The 19702-nt window shown below is 46.1% G+C and overlaps 1 protein-coding gene across 2 annotated transcripts in view; it reads right to left on the bottom strand.

Annotated features, from left to right (window-relative positions):
- The window catches only part of LOC124011476 (transcription factor COE1-A-like), a 128043-nt gene that overhangs the window by 2035 nt on the left and 106306 nt on the right, over positions 1-19702 (bottom strand). Inside the window, exons 11-16 of one of the 2 annotated variants that reach the window (XM_046324905.1) lie at positions 14744-14832; positions 10499-10564; positions 8392-8554; positions 7660-7839; positions 3856-4053; positions 3486-3554 (exon numbers count right to left, since the gene is read on the bottom strand). In XM_046324905.1, coding sequence (XP_046180861.1) covers positions 3487-3554; positions 3856-4053; positions 7660-7839; positions 8392-8554; positions 10499-10564; positions 14744-14832 — 764 coding nt within the window. In that variant the 3' untranslated portion in view covers position 3486. The remainder of the gene's footprint in view (positions 1-3485; positions 3555-3855; positions 4054-7659; positions 7840-8391; positions 8555-10498; positions 10565-14743; positions 14833-19702) is intronic. The other variant, XM_046324906.1, reaches the window with a different exon arrangement.

The raw sequence follows: 19702 nt of genomic DNA on the forward strand, positions 1-19702 counted from the left end.
AGAGAGAGGGAACAGAGGGGAAGAGAGAGAGGAGAGAGAGAGAAAAAGAGGTTGAGGAAGAGAGGAAGAGAATGAGAGAGGAAGAGAAGGAGAGAAGATAGGGAGTGAGAGAGGGTGAGGAAGAGAGGAATAGAGGGAGGGAGGGAGAGAGAGAGAGGGAGAGGAAGAGAGGAAGGGAGGAAGGGAAAGAGAGAGAGAAAGAAAGAGAAGGAGAGAGGGGAAGAGATGGCAAGAGGAAGAGAGGAAGAGTAGCAGTCAAATCCATGATTTCACTGTTGGTAGTTCAGCACCTTTATCAACTTGTATGGACCTTACGGCAGTAGGTAGACCTTACGGCAGACTAAAGCAGTAGATAGTCCTTACGGCAGTAGATAGACCTTACGGCAGACTAAAGCAGTAGATAGACCTTACGGCAGACTAAAGCAGTAGATAGTCCTTACGGCAGTAGATAGACCTTACGGCAGACTAAAGCAGTAGATAGACCTTACGGCAGACTAAAGAAGTAGATATACCTTACGGCAGACTAAAGTAGTTGATAGACTTTATGTCAGACTAAAGCAGTAGATATACCTTACGGCATACTAAAGCAGTAGATATACCTTACGGCAGACTAAAGCAGTAGATAGACCTTATGTCAGACTAAAGCAGTAGATAGACCTTACGGCAGACTAAAGCAGTAGATTTACCTTACGGCAGACTAAAGCAGTAGATAGACCTTACGGCAGACTAAAGCAGTAGATAGACCTTATGTCAGACTAAAGCAGTAGATAGAGACTAAAGCAGTAGATAGACCTTACGGCAGACTAAAGCAGTAGATAGACCTTACGGCAGACTAAAGCAGTAGATAGACCTTACGGCAGACTAAAGCAGTAGATAGACCTTATGTCAGACTAAAGCAGTAGATAGACCTTACGGCAGACTAAAAGCAGTAGATAGACCTTACGGCAGACTAAAGCAGTAGATAGACCTTACGGCAGACTAAAGAAGTAGATAGACCTTATGCCAGACTAAAGCAGTGGTTCGCACATGTTTCACTGTTTCCCTGCTGTGACCAACCTAAAGGATTTAGAGGTTTTCTTATGACCCACAAAGTCAACGCAATGGGCCACTCTGAAGGGAAAAACTATTACACTATTTTCAGCTAGCTTAGTATTAGCCGCCACGGAGCCGCAGTCAAATAGACCACCCCTCATCACTGTCAAACGCTCCCTAAAACACTTCTGTGAGCAGGCCTTTCTAATCGACCTGGCCCGGGTATCCTGGAAGGACATTGACCTCATCCCGTCAGTTGAGGATGCCTGGTCATTCTTTAAAAGAAACTTCCTCACCATTTTAGATAAGCATGCTCCGTTCAAAAAATGCAGAACCAAGAACAGATACAGCCCTTGGTTCACTCCAGACCTGACTGCCCTCGACCAGCACAAAAACATCCTGTGGCGGACTGCAATAGCATCGAATAGCCCCCGTGATATGCAACTGTTCAGGGAAGTCAGGAACCAATACACGCAGTCAGTCAGGAAAGCTAAGGCCAGCTTCTTCAGGCAGAAGTTTGCATCCTGTAGCTCCAACTCCAAAAAGTTCTGGGACACTGTGAAGTCCATGGAGAACAAGAGCACCTCCTCCCAGCTACCCACTGCACTGAGGCTAGGTAACACGGTCTCCACCGATAAATACATGATTATCGAAAACTTCAATAAGCACTTCTCAACGCTGGCCATGCCTTCCGCCTGGCTACTCCAACCTCGGCCAACAGCTCCGCCCCCCCCGCAGCTCCTCGCCCAAGGTCTTCATCGGCCTCGCCAAGGCTTTCGACTCTGTCAATCACCATATTCTTATCGGCAGACTCAATAGCCTTGGTTTTTCGGATGACTGCCTTGCCTGGTTCACCAATTACTTTGCAGACAGAGTTCAGTGTGTCAAATCGGAGGGCATGCTGTCCGGTCCTCTGGCAGTCTCTATGGGGGTGCCACAGGGTTCAATTCTCGGGCCGACTCTTTTCTCTGTATATATCAATGATGTTGCTCTTGCTGCGGGCGATTCCCTGATCCACCTCTACGCAGACGACACCATTCTATATACTTTCGGCCCGTCATTGGACACTGTGCTATCTAACCTCCAAACGAGCTTCAATGCCATACAGCACTCCTTCCGTGGCCTCCAACTGCTCTTAAACGCGAGTAAAACCAAATGCATGCTTTTCAACCGATCGCTGCCTGCACCCGCATGCCTGACTAGCATCACCACCCTGGATGGTTCCCACCTTGAATATGTGGACATCTATAAGTACCTAGGTGTCTGGCTAGACTGAAAACTCTCCTTCCAGACTCACATCAAACATCTCCAATCGAAAATCAAATCAAGAGTCGGCTTTCTATTCCGCAACAAAGCCTCCTTCACTCACGCCGCCAAGCTTACCCTAGTAAAACTGACTATCCTACCGATCCTCGACTTCGGCGATGTCATCTACAAAATGGCTTCTAACACTCTACTCAGCAAACTGGATGCAGTCTATCACAGTGCCATCCGTTTTGTCACTAAAGCACCTTATACCACCCACCACTGCGACTTGTATGCTCTAGTCGGCTGGCCCTCACTACATATTCGTCGCCAGACCCACTGGCTCCAGGTCATCTACAAGTCCATGCTAGGTAAAGCTCCGCCTTATCTCAGTTCACTGGTCACGATGGCAACACCCATCCGTAGCACGCGCTCCAGCAGGTGTATCTCACTGATCATCCCTAAAGCCAACACCTCATTTGGCCGCCTTTCGTTCCAGTACTCTGCTGCCTGTGACTGGAACGAACTGCAAAAATCGCTGAAGTTGGAGACTTTTATCTCCCTCATCAACTTCAAACATCAGCTATCCGAGCAGCTAACCGATCGCTGCAGCTGTACATAGTCTATTGGTAAATAGCCCACCCGTTTTCACCTACCTCATTCCCATACTGTTTTTATACTGTTTTTTATTTATTTACTTTTCTGCTCTTTTGCACACCAATATCTCTACTTGTACATGACCATCTGATCATCTATCACTCCAGTGTTAATCTGCAATATTGTATTATTCGCCTACCTCCTCATGCCTTTTGCACACATTGTATATAGACTGCCCATTTTTTTCTACTGTGTTATTGACTTGTTAATTGTTTACTCCATGTGTAACTCTGTGTTGTCTGTTCACACTGCTATGCTTTATCTTGGCCAGGTCACAGCTGCAAATGAGAACTTGTTCTCAACTAGCCTACCTGGTTAAATAAAGGTGAAAAAAAACACCCCACTTGGTCCCTCTGATCATATGAGAAACAACTAGACTAGGAGAAGACAAATAAAGAGGAAGGGAAATCCTGTGGACAAGGAGAGAAAACTCTGTGGTTGGCATGATGGTTGGAGTGAAGCATATAATCTACAGAAGACCATGAAAGGGAGGAGAAGAGAAAGAGGGATGGGTGATTAAATGGAGTGAGAGACAGAGAGAGCTAACATACTTCAGGAGAAGGCCAGACCCTGAAGAGAGCTGGAGGAGGAGTACTTGCTAGAGTCCACAAAAGACTGATCTACAGGAGGGGAAGAAGAGAGGGAGACAAAAATAGAAATACCGGGGGGGTCAATATGGAAGAAGTAGAATAGGGGAAAGTAGGACAGGAGGGTAAAGAAAACAACAACATTATTATAAAAGGGGATGGGGGTATGGAGAGCGGTATAGAGCTGGATTGGCTCTAGCTAACTCACCAACAGACCATAGACTAATTACTGCCTCGCTAACAAGCTAAGCAGCCAACAAGCTAAGCAGCCAACAAGCTAAGCAGCCAACAAACTAAGCAGCCAACAAGCTAAGCAGCCAACAAGATAGCTCACCTTGCAGTCCGTTAGCAATAGCGCTGGTGCAGGTGAGTGGAGGGGAGGTCTGCGGCCGTACAACGGGGGCGAAGGCACTCTTCTGTTTGACCGCAGCAGACACCATGTTGGCCGGAGAGAAGGAGAAGATGCCTGAAGAACTACTGCAGTTGGATGAAAGATTGGTGGTGGAGGCCATGGTGGGACTGGAGGGAACGACTGGAGGGGAGGGGGGAGGGCAGGAAAGAAATGAGGAAAGTGGAGGAGGCAGGGTTAGAGAGAGGGACGAGAACGGAGGGGCGGGAGGCGAGAGGAACAGAAGGGGACTGGTCAACAGATGAAAACAGGAGGGATAACAGGACTCAGTTCAGCTGTTATAGATCTTAGAGACACCAGGACTCCGTTCAGCTGTTATAGATCTTACAGACACCAGGACTCAGTTCAGCTGTTATAGATCTTACAGACACCAGGACTCAGTTCAGCTGTTATAGATCTTACAGACACCAGGACTCAGTTCAGCTGTTATAGATCTTACAGACACCAGGACTCAGTTCAGCTGTTATAGATCTTACAGACACCAGGACTCCGTTCAGCTGTTATAGATCTTACAGACACCAGGACTCAGTTCAGCTGTTATAGATCTTACAGACACCAGGACTCAGTTCAGCTGTTATAGATCTTACAGACACCAGGACTCAGTTCAGCTGTTATAGATCTTACAGACACCAGGACTCAGTTCAGCTGTTATAGATCTTACAGACACCAGGACTCCGTTCAGCTGTTATAGATCTTACAGACACCAGGACTCAGTTCAGCTGTTATAGATCATACAGACACCAGGACTCCGTTCAGCTGTTATAGATCTTACAGACACCAGGACTCAGTTCAGCTGTTATAGATCTTACAGACACCAGGTTCAGCTGTTATAGATCTTACAGACACCAGGACTCAGTTCAGCTGTTATAGATCTTACAGACACCAGGACTCTGTTCAGCTGTTATATATTTTACAGACAACAAATCAAATCACACACACATATTTAACAAATACTATTGCAGGTGTAGCGAAGTGCTTTTGTTCCTAGCTCCAACAGTGCAGTAGTATCTAACAGTGCAGTAGTATCTAAAACAATTCACAGCAATACACATACATCTAAAAGTAAAATAATGGAATTAAGAAATATGTAAATAGTAGATTGAGCAATGAGTGCTATTGACTAAAATACAGTAGAATAGAATACAGTATATACCAATGAGATGAGTAAATCAGTATGTAAACATTATGTAAACATGATTAAAGTGACTAGTGTTTCCATTATTAAAGTGGCAAGTGATTCCAAGTCTATGTACAGAACCAGTCAAACGTTTGGGCGCATCTAGTAATTCCAGGTTTTTTCTTTAATTGTACTATTTTCAACTTTGTAGAATAATAGTGAAGACATCAAAACTATGAAATAACACATATGGAATCATGTAGTAACCAAAAAAGTGTTAAACAAATTAAAATGTATGTTATATTTGAGATTCTTCAAAGTAACCACCCTTTGCCTTGATGACAGCTTTACACGCTCTTGGCATTCTCTCAACCAGTTTCATGAGGTAGTCACCTGGAATGCATTTCAATGAACAGGTGTGCCTTGTTAAAAGTTAATTTGTGGAATTTATTTCCTTCTTAATGTGTTTGAGCCAATCAGTTGTGTTGTGACAAGGTAGGGGTGGGTACAGAAGAAAGCCCTATTTGTTAAAAGACCAAGTCCATTTATGGCAAGAACAGCTCAAATAAGCAAAGGGAAATGACAGTCCATCATTACTTTTACACTATTTGTATTAGGCCATATTCCCAGTCACCTTGCCATGGTTAAATGCGGTGGTTCGCGCTTTCAGTTTTGCGCAAATGCTGCCATCTGTGCACGGTTTCTAGTTTGGGTAGGTTTTAATAGTCACAGTGGGTACAGCATCTCCTATACACTTCCTGATGAACTCAGTCATCATATCTGTGTATTTTTCAATGTTATTCTCAGAGGCTACCCGGAACATATACCAGTCCAGGTGATCAAAACAATCTTGAAGGATTTCAATTTGTCAGACCAGCGTTGAATAGACCTTAGCACGAGTACATCCTGTTTGAGTTTCTGCCTTTAGGAAGGGAGGAGCAAAATGGAGTCATGATCAGATTTGCCGAAGGGAGGGCGGGGGTAGGGCCTTGTAGGTATTTCGAAAAGTTGAGTAGCAGTGGTCCAATGTTTTCCCAGCACGAGTACTACAGTCAAAGTGTTGGTAGAACTTTGGTAGCGTTTTCCTCAAATTTGCGAGGTGATGATTATATCATTTTTGTATAAAACATTAACCTGAGGTTGTAAGAATGTTCTTAGAACACATTTATTTTGTTCTTTTAAAGGTTCCCAGAATGTTTCTTTAGGTTGTGGGAACATTGTGGGTATATGATAAGATATAGGTTTTCAAAACACTAAAACTGTCCAGTTGTGCTAACATTCAGATAATGTTTGTATCAGGCTGCAGAAAACATTCCTTTGATGTTGCAATAATGTTGACAGAGCAGCCTTTGAGTTCTTTAAAGGTTCCCAGAACTTTTAATTAGGTTCTGGGAACATTGTGGATACATTACAAGAGATAGGTACCCAAAACACAAAATATGTTCAGTTACATTTTATAGCTCTGCCCGTCCTGACAAACCCGCACCACAAGCACGTAAAGTCATAAGGCCCCTCCCAAATGACAGCCTATATAGTGCACTCGTTTTGACCAGGGCACATAGGGCTCTGAACAAAAGTAGTGTAGTGTGTAGGGAATTAGTCACCTTTTGGGACGCATCCATTAATCCATTTAAGGGGATCTAACAAATCAATTAATGACAATTGGAAGTACTAAGCCGGCCAGCAGGAAGGTATTGATCAAAAGTGTCTGTGTAGTGTGTGTGTGTGTCCGTGTGTGTGTGTGTGTGTGTGTGCCTGCATGCATGCGTGTCTCCCTGTGTGTGTTTGATTGAAAGTGTCTGCTGTCATCGCTGGGCCGTTTGAGCATGTTCAAATTCGTGTTAACATCGAAGAGAATCAAAGAGCTGGAATTGAATTGCTTCTCCTGCAATTAGTTTATTGATTTAATTAAGCGTCTTTCATGTAGGGGGGAGGAGGAGAGAGAATGAGAACAGCCATTATACACAGCTGGGGGAGGAGGAGAGAGAATGAGAACAGCCATTATAGACAGCTGGGGGAGGAGGAGAGAGAATGAGAACAGCCATTATACACAGCTGGGGGAGGAGGAGAGAGAATGAGAACAGCCATTATACACAGCTGGGGGAGGAGGAGAGAGAATGAGAACAGCCATTATAGACAGCTGGGGGAGGAGGAGAGAGAATGAGAACAGCCATTATAGACAGCTGGGGGAGGAGGAGAGAGAATGAGAACATCCATTATAGACAGCTGGGGGAGGAGGAGAGAGACTGATGACAGCCATTTTAGACACTCTGTTCTAACACACTGATAAAAGGTGGTCTTAAAGAAACCGATGGTCTTTCACTGCCCCTTTCTTTTTCATTGTACTTTTCTCTCTTCTATACCTCTCTCTCGCTCTCTCTTTTGGCAATCTATATTTCTTAAATCCATAGTTATATATTTCGAGAGGTACAGTATAGGCATTTACTGTAGGGCATGGGATGTAGGGCGCAGGGTATAATGTGGAGGGTTTAGTGTGTTACTCACTAGCGTAGGATATAGTGTGGAGGGTTTTTATTGTGGCACTCAATGGTATAGGGTACATAGTGTGGAGGGTTTAGTGTGTAGTGTGGACAGTGTAGTGTGGTACTCACTAGCATAGGGTGAGTTGGTGGCTGACCCGTTGAGGAAGTTGGGTGAGGTGCCTAGTGTGGTCATTCCAGAATTAGTGTAGCCGTTCATGCTAGTGGAAACAGAGCTGTAGCTGGTCTGCTGTGGAGTGGTGCTGGGGACATAACCATGAGGAGATGCACTGCTGCTACTCCTACTGTAACCTAGAGGAGAGGAGAGATATGGGGAGTCAGGGGAGAGAGGGAGAGAGGGGAGGAGAGAGAGAGAGAGGGAGAGGAGGGGGAGAGAGTGATACAGAGAGGAGGTGGGGTTGGGGGGGAAAGAGAGGAGAGACAGAGAGGAGGTGGGATTGGGGGTAAAGAGAGAGGAGAGAGAGAGGAGGTGGGGTTGGGGGGAAAGAGAGGAGAGACAGAGAGGGAGAGAGAGCGGGAGAGGAGGGGGAGAGAGTGATAGAGCGAGAGTGATACAGAGAGAAGGTGGGGTTAAGGAGGAAAGAGAGAGGAGAGAGAGAGGAGGTGGAGTTGGGGGGTAAAGAGAGAGGAGAGAGAGAGGAGGTGGGGTCAGGGGGTAAAGAGAGAGGAGAGAGAGAGGAGGTGGGGTTGGGGGGTAAAGAGAGAGGAGAGAGAGAGATAAATAAAGAGAAATCAAGAAATCAGAGAAAAAGATAATTATGAGAGGAAAAATAAAACAGATAAGTTGTTTTCATTCACTACACAACAAACATGTAAATTCCTGGTTCCTGTGTTTTGGCTCACCCTGATTGGCTATCTGTGTGACCTCTGACCCGGGGAAGGAGTTGACGCCCATCATGCCGGCGTGGACGGAGCCGCTGCCCATCCCAGTCAGCTGGTTGTGGCTGCGTGGCAACGTTGTGTACAACGCCTCTGCCATGTCTGCTGCCCGCTTCAGAATCATCTCCTGAGAGAGAGACATGTTGGAACCATCATATCATGGAATAGAAAAGAATGTGGTCTCCTGAGAGAGAGAGACATGTTGGAACAGTCATATCATGGAATAGAAAAGAATGTGGTCTCCTGAGAGAGAGAGAGAGAGAGAGAGAGAGAGAGAGAGAGAGAGAGAGAGACATGTTGGAACAGTCATATAATGGAATAGAAAAGAATGTGGTCTCCTGAGAGAGAGAGACATGTTGGAACAGTCATATCATGGAATAGAAAAGAATGTGGTCTCCTGAGAGAGAGACATGTTGAAACAGTCATATCATGGAATATAAAAGAATGTGGTCTCCTGAGAGAGAGACATTTTGGAACCTCATATAATGGAATAGAAAAGAATGTGGTCTCCTGAGAGAGAGACATGTTGGAACCTCATATAATGGAATTGAAAAGAATGTGGTCTCCTGAGAGAGAGACATGTTGGAACCTCATATAATGGAATAGAAAAGAATGTGGTCTCCTGAGAGAGAGACATGTTGGAACCTCATATAATGGAATAGAAAAGAATGTGGTCTCCTGAGAGAGAGACATGTTGGAACCTCATATAATGGAATAGAAAAGAATGTGGTCTCCTGAGAGAGAGACATGTTGGAACCATCATATAATGGAATAGAAAAGAATGTGGTCTCCTGAGTGATGCAGTCTAAGGCACTGCATCACAATGCTGGAGGCATCACTACAGACCCGGGTTCTATCCCTAGTTCTGAATCCTCCCCCCCACTACCAACATAGCTCAGGCGGTAGGAAGCTCTCTCATCCATTTATATGCAAATGATAAAGTGTATTACTCAGCTGGCCTCTCCCCAGATTATGTGTTAAAGGCTTTTTTTTTGTATCCAACAAACTTTCTTTGCCCCTAACCTAGTTCTGAACATGGCTAGAATGTCCTTCTCTCAGCACATACCCAAGCGGCAGTCTAAGGTTAAATCTAGACTTGGTTTCCTCTTTCGTAATCACTCTCCTTTCACCCCAGCTGCCAAACTAACCCTGATTCAGATGACCATTCTACCCATGCTAGATCAGAGATCGGTAGGTAATGGTGCTCTCGAGCGGCTTGATGTTCTTTCCCATTCGGCCATCAGATTTGCCACCAAAGCTCCTTATAGGACAGATCACTGCACTCTATACTCTGTAAACTGGTCATCTACAAGACCAACTGGTTTATGCTTATTTATAAAACTCTCTTAGGCCTCACTCCCCCCTATCTGAGATATCTATTGCAGCCCTCATCCTCCGCATACAACACCTGTTCTACCAGTCACATTCAGTTAAAGGTCCCTAAAGCACACACATCCCCGGGTCGCTCCTATTTTCAGTTCGCTGCAGCTAGCGACTGGAACGAGCTGCAACAAACTGGACAGTTTTATCTCCATCTCTTCATTCAAAGACTCAATCATGGACACTCTTACTGACACTTGTTGCTGCCTTGCGTGATGTTGGTTGTCTCTCCCTTTTTGCCCTTTGTGCTGTTGTCTGTTCCTAACAATGTTTGTACCATGTTTGTGCCACTACCATGTTGTGCTGCTGCCATGTTGTGTTGCTACTGTATTGTTATCATGTTGTGTTGCTACCATGCTGTGTTGTCATGTGGTGCTGCCATACTGCGTTGTTGTCTTAGGTCTCTCTTTTGAATCTTGGTAGGCCGTCATTGTAAGTAAGAATTTATTCTTAACGGACTTGCCTAGTTAAATAAAGGTTAAATAAAAATACATAAATTAAAAGATACTGAGAGGAGGGAGAGGCAAAATATGGTTAATAGATTCATCAAATGTTTTCTGTCCTCCTTACTTCCCCTTCCCCACCTCCACTCCTCCCACTGTCAGCACGAAGGGTGGGGATCTGTGTTTCTGCATGTGTGGGAACATTTTGTGTGTGCGTGTGTGTGTGTGTGTATATATGTGTGTCTCACCTGGTTGTTGTGTGGCATCCCGTACAGCGCTTCTACCAAGTCTGCCGCTCTCTTTAGAATGACTTCCTGTGGAGGAAGAGAGAAAAGGATGGGGTGAATACGGAACTCTTCCCAGGACTTCACTCCATTTCATTACACATTGTGCTATGAATGCCGGATTGAGGGATGGAAAGAAAGAGAGAGAGAAGAAGAGAAATGTGCAGATCCCAACCACTGGTTATTATCTAGGCAGTATGCAAAAAAGTGTGTGAGAGAGAGAGAGTCTACCTCTGAATAAAACACGAGTTTCTCTCTCCATCATTGAACCATCAACAAGCAATCCTGTCTACATTTCCCCTCAGACTAACCTCTCAATCCTGTCTACTTTTCCCCTCAGACTAACCTCTCAATCCTGTCTACCTCTCCCCTCAGACTAACCTCTCAATCCTGTCTACATTTCCCCTCAGACTAACCTCTCAATCCTGTCTACATTTCCCCACAGACTAACCTCTCAATCCTGTCTACATCTCCCCTCAGACTAACCTCTCAATCCTGTCTACATCTCCCCTCAGACTAACCTCTCAATCCTGTCTACATTTCCCCTCAGACTAACCTCTCAATCCTGTCTACATCTCCCCTCAGACTAACCTCTCAATCCTGTCTACATCTCCCCTCAGACTAACCTCTCAATCCTGTCTACATCTCCCCTCAGACTAACCTCTCAATCCTGTCTACATCTCCCCTCAGACTAACCTCTCAATCCTGTCTACATCTCCCCTCAGACTAACCTCTCAATCCTGTCTACATCTCCCCTCAGACTAAACTCTCAATCCTGTCTACATTTCCCCTCAGACTAACCTCTCAATCCTGTCTACATCTCCCCTCAGACTAACCTCTCAATCCTGTCTACATTTCCCAACAGACTAACCTCTCAATCCTGTCTACATTTCCCCTCAGACTAACCTCTCAATCCTGTCTACATTTCCCCTCAGCCTAACCTCTCAATCCTGTCTACATTTCCCAACAGACTAACCTCTCAATCCTGTCTACATCTCCCCTCAGACTAACCTCTCAATCCTGTCTACATCTCCCCTCAGACTAACCTCTCAATCCTGTCTACATTTCCCCTCAGACTAACCTCTCAATCCTGTCTACCTCTCCCCTCAGACTAACCTCTCAATCCTGTCTACATCTCCCCTCAGACTAACCTCTCAATCCTGTCTACATTTCCCCTCAGACTAACCTCTCAATCCTGTCTACCTCTCCCCTCAGACTAACCTCTCAATCCTGTCTACATCTCCCCACAGCCTGCACAGCTGCACAGCCTACCTATGACACTTCACAGCCTGCCTATGACACTGCACAACCTGCCTATGACACCGCACAGTCTGCCTATGACAATCTGTCTACACTTGTAGTAGTCTGTAATCTGCGTTCCCTAATCTCTGCCCTGTGATTATCCTATCAACCCCTGTCACCTAAAACAATATACACAAACCGTGTATGTGTATGTATGAGTGAGAGTGTGTGTGTGTGTGTGTGTGTGTGTGTGTGTGTGTGTGTGTGTGTGTGTGTGTGTGTGTGTGTGTGTGTGTGTGTGTGTGTGTGTGTGTGTGTGTGTGTGTGTGTGTGTGTGTGTGTGTGTGTGTGTGTGTGTGTGTGAGATGTAGACAAGCACAGAGCATGTGTGTGCTCTCACTCCGGCATACTGCTTTTCAATCAGCCCCCTGAACTCACACACACACACACACACACACACACACACACACACACACACACACACACACACACACACACACACACACACACACACACACACACACACACACACACACACACACACACACACACACACACACACAGGACATGCCAGGAGGGTCAGCAAAGCAATAAAGAGTGTGAAGCGCCGTCAAAGGTGCTAAATTCACTCAATGAATTCTGCTTCTGTGTTACCTTCCCATTACTAGATGTATACAAGAGAGAGGGGGAGCGGGGGAAGGAGAGAGAGGGGGAGCGGGGGAAGGAGAGAGAGGGGGAGCGGGGGAAGGAGAGAGAGGGGGAGCGGGGGAAGGAGAGAGAGTGAGAGAGAGAGAGATATGTATGGGGGGGTGAAATGGGTAGATAGAGAGTGGAGTCCCATCTTGTCAGTCCGCTCTAGGTGATTGAGAGACATGGGGTCCCAGGGAAGATAAGTGGATCTTTAGTATGTATGCTCTCTCTCTCTCCTCTCCCTGCGTTCCCTTCTTTTCCTCGACACCCCATGCCTCCCAGGGATGACTAGATGGACGGATGGAGGGAGGAGAGGAGGAGGAGGGGAAATGAGGGAAGAGTATTAGGGCACAGACAGAACCCCCACTGTGTGCTATAAAGAGGAGAGCACTACTCCCTCCCTCCCTTCCTCTCTCTCCTTCCCATCTCTTCATCTCAGTATCTTTATCCCCTAAGTCTCTCCCCATCTCCATTTCTCTGTCTCTCTCTGTCTCTCTCTCTCTCTCTCTCTCTCTCTCTCTCTCTCTCTCTCTCTCTCTCTCTCTCTCTCTCTCTCTCTCTCTCTCTCTCTCTCTCTCTCTCTCTCTCTCTCTCTCTCTCTCTCTCTATCTTTCTTCTCATCCCCTGTTCTGTCTGTCTGTTTAGTCCTGGGGTCTGTTGAGTTAGTAAAGTGATTATGAGGACTGGGGTCCAGAGTCACTCTAAAGATAATCACAGAAATGTTGTTAGCTGCTCTATGTCCATAGATAGTACCGCTTACCGTAAAACATTTCCTGGACTGTGTGTGTGTGTGGGCGTGCATATGGTGTGTGTGTGTGTGTGTGTGTGTGTGTGTGTAGGGACTCTTCCTGTAAAGGCTGTGAGGGCCTGATATAAACAGGAAGGGAACCTGATCCAGACCTCTGGCCTGCTGTCATCTGGCGGTCAACGGAATCATTAGCCACACCAGACGGAACCTTGACAAACCAGACGGAACCTTGACAAACCAGACGGAACCTAGCCACCAGCCAGATGGAATTTAAGGAGGGAAGATTAATTTAAGAACCCTTTTTAAGTAATAATATGTAGAGGGGACACCTGTTTCAGAGGATACAAGAGACAAGTTCCTACTGAGTCTATGTCCAAATGACACCCTAATCCCTATTTAGTGCACTACTTTTGATCCAATGGACAGTTGTCAAAAGTAGTGCTCTGCATAGGGAATAGGGTACCGTTTGGAACACAGTTCTTGTTTCTCTGCAATGATTAAGTTCAGTTGTTGCCAGAAGCGCGGTCAACAACACATTGTTGTTAGCTCAATAAAGACTCAATAGAGGTAAAATGAACAAGCAGGCCTGCCTGCTACCTACCTACCGAACAACGTACCTACCGACCAACGTACCTACAGACCTACCTACCAACCTACCTACCAGTGGAGGCTTCTGAGGGGAGGACAGCTCATAATAATGGCGGGAACAGAGCAAATAGAATGTCATTAAACACATGGAAACCATGTGTTTGATGTATTCGTCACCATTCCACTTATTCCACTTCTGTCATTACCACAAGCCTGTTCTCCTCAAGTAAGATGCCACCAACCTCCTGAGCTACCTCTGTTCATTTATTGGAGGAAGGAAAGAGAGGGGGGAGGGAGGGATGGAGAGAGAGAAATATATATATATATATATATATATATATATATATATATTTATATATAAAGAGAGAGAGAGAGAGAGAGAGAGAGAGAGAGAGAGAGAGAGAGAGAGAGAGAGAGAGAGAGAGAGAGAGAGAGAGTGAAGGGGAGGAGATACAGGGGGTTGTTAGTCCAAAGATCAGGGGCCATATGTATCAAGCATCTCAATAGGTGTGCTGATTTGTTCCACAGACCTTACCACCAGACATGACCCAGAGTGAGGGAGAGGTGATTTCTCTCTTAACCTCCTACACCTGTTTGCTCTCCTCTCCCCCGCTGTCTCTCGGTGCTGGACGAGCAATCAAGCTCAGCGCACAAATATGTGTGTGTGGTCAGTAATAACGCCCAGCTGGGCAGTTCTTCGATCCCCAGCTGACTGAACCATGATGGATCACCTGTATACCTCTCCTACCCCTTCTCCTCCCTTCTCCTCCTGTGTGTGTGTGTGTGTGTGTGTGTGTGTGTGTGTGTGTGTGTGTGTGTGTGTGTGTGTGTGTGTGTGTGTGTGTGTGTGTGTGTGTGTGTGTGTGTGTGTGTGTGTGTGTGTGTGTGTGTGTGTGTGTGTGTGTGTGTGTGTGTGTGTGTGTGTGTGTGTGTGTACTGACCTTAGGTAGTCTCTCCTGGTCTCCTGGATGTCTGGGGATGACCTTCTGCAGCCTCTGGAAGCCGTAATCTATAGTGGGCTCATTCAACGCTATGGAGAGAGAGAGAGAGAGAGAGAGAGAGAGAGAGAGAGAGAGAGAGAGAGAGAGAGATGGAGAGAGATTTTTTAAAACTTAGTCTTTCTTTAATGAAACATTCTCATGGCATTAAACCCCCCCCCCCCCCTAAAATAAAACACCCAAAATATATCCTGTACTGCAGTACTGCATACAGGCACCTTACTCACCTTGCCCTCTACCCCTCGAAACAACACATCACAATAACCAAAACCTCACCACTTCCACAACAGTATATACAAAACATCTTCCCCAGCTATACAGACAGCCCCCAACACACCATATCTCCTGAAACATCTTCCCCAGCTATACAGACAGCCCCCAACACATCATATCTCCTGAAACATCTTCCCCAGCTATACAGACAGCCCCCAACACACATATCTCCTGAAACATCTTCCCCAGCTATACAGACAGCCCCCAACACATCATATCTCCTGAAACATCTTCCCCAGCTATACAGACAGCCCCCCAACACACCATATCTCCTGAAACATCTTCCCCAGCTATACAGACAGCCCCCCAACACATCATATCTCCTGAAACATCTTCCCCAGCTATACAGACAGCCCCCCAACACACCATATCTCCTGAAACATCTTCCCCAGCTATACAGACAGCCCCCAAACACACCATATCTCCTGAAACATCTTCCCCAGCTATACAGACAGCCCTCCCAACACACCATATCTCCTGAAACATCTTCCCCAGCTATACAGACAGCCCCCCAACACACCATATCTCCTGAAACATCTTCCCAGCTATACAGACAGCCCCCCAACACATCATATCTCCTGAAACATCTTCCCCAGCTATACAGACAGCCCCCAAACACACCATATCTCCTGAAACATCTTCCCCAGCTATACAGACAGCCCCCCAACACACCATATCTCCTGAAACATCTCCAAACTTTTTATATTTTATAGAACTCAAATGTTACCCCAAGGCGTGCAGAGACCACGTGGACTGGGACATGTTTCGTATTGCGTCAGATAAAAATATTGACGAATACGCTGATTCGGTGTGCGAGTTCATTAGAATGTGCGTTGAAGATGTCGTTCCCATAGCAACGATTAAAACATTCCCTAACCAGAAACCGTGGATTGATGGCAGCATTCGCGTGAAACTGAAAGCGCGAACCACTGCTTTTAATCAGGGCAAGGTGTCTGGCAACATGACCGAATACAAACAGTGCAGCTATTCCCTCCGCAAGGGAATAGCATTAAACAAGCATTAAACAAGCTAAGCGTCAGTACAGAGACAAAGTAGACTCTCAATTCAACGGCTCAGACACAAGAGGCATGTGGCAGGGTCTACAGTCAATCACGGACTACAAGAAGAAACCCAGCCCAGTCACGGACCAGGATGTCTTGCTCCCAGGCAGACGAAATAACTTTTTTGCCCGCTTTGAGGACAATACAGTGCCACTGACACGGCCTGCAACGAAAACATGCGGTCTCTCCTTCACTGCAGCCGAGGTGAGTAAGACATTTAAACGTGTTAACCCTCGCAAGGCTGCAGGCCCAGACAGCATCGCCAGCCGCGCCCTCAGAGCATGCGCAGACCAGCTGGCCGGTGTGTTTACGGACATATTCAATCAATCCCTATACCAGTCTGCTGTTCCCACATGCTTCAAGAGGGCCACCATTGTTCCTGTTCCCAAGAAAGCTAAGGTAACTGAGCTAAACGACTACCGCCCCGTAGCACTCACTTCCGTCATCATGAAGTGCTTTGAGAGACTAGTCAAGGACCATATCACCTCCACCCTACCTGACACCCTAGACCCACTCCAATTTACTTACCGCCCAAATAGGTCCACAGATGATGCAATCTCAACCACACTGCACACTGCCCTAACCCACCTGGACAAGAGGAATACCTATGTGAGAATGCAGTTCATCGACTACAGCTCGGCATTCAACACCATAGTACCCTCCAAGCTCGTCATCAAGCTCGAGACCCTGGGTCTCGACCCCGCCCTGTGCAACTGGGTACTGGACTTCCTGACAGGCCGCCCCCCAGGTGGTGAGGGTAGGCAACAACATCTCCTCCCCGCTGATCCTCAACACGGGGGCCCCACAAGGGTGCGTTCGGAGCCCTCTCCTGTACTCCTTGTTCACCCACGACTGTGTGGCCACGCACGCCTCCAACTCAATCATCAAGTTTGCGGACGACACAACAGTGGTAGGCTTGATTACCAACAACGACGAGACGGCCTACAGGGAGGAGGTGAGGGCCCTCGGAGTGTGGTGTCAGGAAAATAACCTCACACTCAACGTCAACAAAACTAAGGAGATGATTGTGGACTTCAGGAAACAGCAGAGGGAACACCCCCCCCTATCCACATCGATGGAACAGTAGTGGAGAGGGTAGCAAGTTTTAAGTTCCTCGGCATACACATCACAGACAAACTGAATTGGTCCACTCACACTGACAGCGTCGTGAAGAAGGCGCAGCAGCGCCTCTTCAACCTCAGGAGGCTGAAGAAATTCGGCTTGTCACCAAAAGCACTCACAAACTTCTACAGATGCACAATCGAGAGCATCCTGGCGGGCTGTATCACCGCCTGGTACGGCAACTGCTCCGCCCTCAACCGTAAGGCTCTCCAGAGGGTAGTGAGGTCTGCACAACGCATCACCGGGGGCAAACTACCTGCCCTCCAGGACACCTACACCACCCGATGTTACAGGAAGGCCATAAAGATCATCAAGGACATCAACCACCCGAGCCACTGCCTGTTCACCCCGCTATCATCCAGAAGGCGAGGTCAGTACAGGTGCATCAAAGCTGGGACCGAGAGACTGAAAAACAGATTCAAGGCCATCAGACTGTTAAACAGCCACCACTAACATTGAGTGGCTGCTGCCAACACACTGTCATTGACACTGACCCAACTCCAGCCACTTTAATAATGGGAATTGATGGGAAATGATGTAAATATATCACTAGCCACTTTAAACAATGCTACCTTATATAATGTTACTTACCCTACATTATTCATCTCATATGCATACGTATATACTGTACTCTACATCATCGACTGCATCCTTATGTAATACATGTATCACTAGCCACTTTATCTATGCCACTTTGTTTACTTTGTCTACATACTCATCTCATATGTATATACTGTACTCGATACCATCTACTGTATGCTGCTCTGTACCATCACTCATTCATATATCCTTATGTACATATTCTTTATCCCCTTACACTGTGTATAAGACAGTAGTTTTGGAATTGTTAGTTAGATTACTTGTTGGTTATCACTGCATTGTCGGAACTAGAAGCACAAGCATTTCGCTACACTCGCATTAACATCTGCTAACCATGTGTATGTGACAAATACATTTGATTTGATTTGATTTGATATCCCATTAAATGATAGTAAAGGGTCTGTTATACCCCCATCTTTGACCCTTTTCCTCCTTGTTAGCCAAAGAGCCAACTTCGCCTGAGCAAACAGAAAGTTCAACAAAACACATCTGGCCTTCTCCTTATTTGAATACCTGTATCCCATTATAAACATCCCAACAGTAAAACCCACCCACAACCTCTCACACAGGCATTCCAACAGTAAAACCCACCCACAACCTCTCACACAGGCATCCCAACAGTAAAACCCACCCACAACCTCTCACACAGGCATTCCAACAGTAAAACCCACCCACAACCTCTCACACAGGCATTCCAACAGTAAAACCCACCCACAACCTCTCACACAGGCATTCCAACAGAGACATTAATGGCATTAACCAGACGCACAGAAAAAACATGAATGACAATTTCACACAAAAAGGAACCCCCTGCCCGACTCCGGGTCAACCCGTGCAAACCAGCTGTTAGTGGCCAGGTCTCCAACTATAGAATACAAAAATAGCATACATACTAGCGAAACGTGTGTCCTAGACAGGTTTTCATAATGAAAAATTGATGTAATAAATGTATCACTAGCCACTTTAAACAATGCCACTTTATATAATGTTTACATACCTTACATTACTCATCTCATATGTATATAATGTACTCTATACCATCTACTGCATCTTGCCTATGCCGTTTGGCCATCGCTCATTCATATATTTTTATGTCCATATTCTTATTCATTCCTTTACACTTGTGTGTATAAGGTAGTTGTTGTGAAATTGTTAGGTTAGATTACCTGTTAGATATTACTGCATGATCGGAACTAGAAGCACAAGCATTTTGCTACACTCTCATTAACAGCTGCTAACCATGTGTATGTGACAAATACAATTTGATTTGATTTGACTTGCAAAACAAACTGTCACACCTGTCACGACTCCCACCGAAGGTGGCTGCTCTTCCTGTTCGGGCAGCGCTCGGGCAGCGCTCGGCGGTCGTCGTCACCGGCTAGCTGCCACCGATCCCTTTTCCCTTTTCTGTTGGTTTTGTCTTATTGGTTACACCTTTCTTGTTTTAGTTGGGCTATTTAAGCCGGTAATGCCCTCTTTGTGGGCTTATTTTTCCTCTGTTCATGTTTGTGGTTGTGCGATCTCCTTTGTTTTTCTCCGGACTGCTTGGGTCCTGGGTTTTGGGCCGGTCTTGTACATATTTGCACCTGGTGATTTGGCGTGAATATTTTCACTGCGGCAGAATAAAACATTGTTCGTTACACTCTACTTCCTGCACCTGACTCCACACCCACTACGCATAGAGAGTGTTACAGAAGCCCACACCTACACATGAAGTCCCCGGGACCACCCATACGTAGAATGTATGCACACATGACTGTAAGTCGCTTTGGATAAAAGCGTCTGCTAAATGGCATATATATAAGTCAGCAGGAGCAGCTGCCATCCCCCTTCCATCGATGGAGGA

The sequence above is a fragment of the Oncorhynchus gorbuscha genome, linkage group LG23 (genome assembly GCF_021184085.1).
Source record: "Oncorhynchus gorbuscha isolate QuinsamMale2020 ecotype Even-year linkage group LG23, OgorEven_v1.0, whole genome shotgun sequence".
Lineage (NCBI taxonomy): Eukaryota > Metazoa > Chordata > Actinopteri > Salmoniformes > Salmonidae > Oncorhynchus > Oncorhynchus gorbuscha.